General features: G+C 42.3%; 1 protein-coding gene across 1 annotated transcript; it reads right to left on the reverse strand.

The window, feature by feature from the left end:
- Positions 1–1,050: 1,050 nt before the first annotated feature.
- On the reverse strand, positions 1,051–2,030 carry LOC118009828 (olfactory receptor 14J1-like). The gene is given in 2 exon segments (XM_035003850.1): positions 1,051–1,472; positions 1,475–2,030. Coding segments are annotated over 2 exon segments (963 nt in total). The 5' UTR covers positions 2,016–2,030.
- Between the last annotated feature and the right edge of the window lie 482 nt (positions 2,031–2,512).

Consider the following 2,512-nt stretch of genomic DNA (forward strand, 5'->3'; position numbering starts at 1 on the left):
TTGGTGGGAATGCAAGTTGGTACAGCCACTTTGGAAAACAGGGTGGAAGTTCCTCAAAAATTTAAAAATAGAGCTACCCTATGACCCAGCAATTCCACTCCTGGGTATTTACCCCAAAGACACAAATGTAGTGAAAAGAAGGGCCATATGCACCCCAATGTTCATAGCAGCAATGTCTGTAATAGCCAGACTGTGGAAAGAGCCGAGATGCCCTTCAACAGATGAATGGATAAAGAAGATGTGGTCCATATATATAATGGAATATTACTCAGCCATCAGAAAAGATGAATATCCAACTTTTACATCAACATGGATGGGACTGGAGGAGATTATGCTAAGTGAAATAAGTCAAGCACAGAATGTCAATTATCATATGGTTTCACTTATTTGTGGAACATAAGGAGTAACATGGAGGACATTAGAAGAAGGAAGGGAAAAATGAAAGGGGGAAAATCTGAGGGGGAGACGAACCATGAGAGACTATGGACTCTGAGAAACAAAGAGGGTTTTAGAGGGGAGGGAGGGGGATTGGTTAGCCCTGTGATGGGTATTAAGGAGGGCACGTACTGCATGGAGCACTGGGTGTTATACGAAAACAGTGGATCGTGGATCACCACATCAAAAACCAATGATGTATTGTATGGTGACTAACATAACATAATAAAATTAAAAAATATATATATAGGTAAGAAACTTGGAGGCCCAATGGAAAGCATACATACATACTAGGAATGTGCTCTCATAGTCACAGTCAGCCTGCCTGACCACAGTCTGGAAACTCTTTGTTAAAAATCAACTTTAAATTATACTGGCCAAAACCTAAACTCATTACCTTTTCTCACGCACACACACAAAAATCCTAAAAGATGCCTTAAAATAACACTTTAATTGGAGGAAGTAAAGTCACTATCCTTAGAAGCATAATATCTTAAATTTTGATGAATCAGGTTTGAGAAGAATAGATAGGTTGGAAGGGAGTTCTGGGAGGAAATCAGACCTACCCTCTTACAAGATGAATGTAATGACAGTACCTTTTATTTTTATGGTTCTTTAGAATTTAAAAATGGCTTTTAAATACATCTTTCTCTGGGCAAATTCTCCTTTTGATAGCACCTTCCTCAGAGCTGCCTTCATGGCTTCATTCCGTAAACTGTAGATAGCTGGATTGAGTGTTGGTGGTATCACCATATAGAATATGGAGAACATGAGATCCATAGCTGATTGGGAGTTGGAAGGGGGGTGCAGAAACTCAAAGCCTGCAGTGGAGAGGAAGAAGGTGACTACAAACAGGTGTGGTAAGCAGGTGGTGAAGACTTTGGTCTGGCCCTCGGCTGATGGGATCTTCAGCACAGTAGAGAAGATGTGAACATAGGAGAGCACAATGGAGACCAAGCAGATGAATGCTGCTGAGGTTGTGAAGGCAGCCACTGCAATCTCATTGATGAATTCATGAGAACAAGCTAGTTTCAGCGCTGAGGAATATCACAGAAGAATTGGTGAATGACTCTCTCTCCACAGAGAGGTATGGAGAAGTTCACAGCTTTATGCATGAGCCCAGAGAGGCCCCCAGCAAGCCACACAGCTGTCACTGCATGCCTACAAGCATAGTTGTTCATAATGGTCTCATACTGCAGGGGCCGACAGATGGTGACATACCGGTCATAAGACATCACTGTGAGGATGGCAACTCCAGATGAGGCCAGAACTATGAAGAAGAACACCTGAAGAATGCACTGGCCACAGGGTATGTAACCATTGTTCATAAGTGAATTTGTGATGGACTGGGGAACTGTGACAGAGATGAAGCAGAGGTCCAGAAGAGAGAGGTGCTTCAAGAAATAATACATAGGGGACTGGAGGGGATGGTCCAAGCCGGTTACAGAGATAATGAGGAGGTTGCCTGTCAAGGCCAACAGGTATGTCACCAAAAACAGCAATGCAAGTAAAATCTGAAGCTCATGGTTATCAGAAAACCCCATGAGGAGGAATCCATTCATGGAGGTCAAGTTGGCCATGGTCACAACTGAAGATAGCAAGTATGACTCTGTTTGGGGAGTCAAACGACAGTAGGAAAGAATGTATGATATTTAGTATATCTGTATGTCAAGGAATAGTGCACTCAGGGGACACCTGGGTGGCTCAGTCATTAAGCGTCTGCCTTCGGCTCAGGTCATGATCCCAGGGTCCTGGGATCGAGTCCTGCATCGGGCTCCTTGCCCAGTGAGGAGCCTGCTTCTCCCTCTCCCTCTGCTGCTCCCCCTGCTTGTGCTCTCTCTGTCTGACAAATAAATAAAAAATCTTAAAAAGAAAAAAAAGGAATAGTGCACTCAGCATAGAGCTATGGAAATCAAGACAAACTTATCCCCATAGTGATTAGATAACATTTAACTTAGAAAAATCTTTACTACTGGGTGTTATACACAAATAATGAATCATGGAACACTACATCAAAAACTAATGAAGTACTGTATGGTGACTAACATAACATAATAAAAAAAAAGGAAAAATCTTT

The sequence above is a fragment of the Mirounga leonina genome, unplaced genomic scaffold (genome assembly GCF_011800145.1).
Source record: "Mirounga leonina isolate KUSES-001 unplaced genomic scaffold, KU_Mleo_1.0 Mir_128, whole genome shotgun sequence".
Taxonomy (NCBI): Eukaryota; Metazoa; Chordata; class Mammalia; order Carnivora; family Phocidae; genus Mirounga; species Mirounga leonina.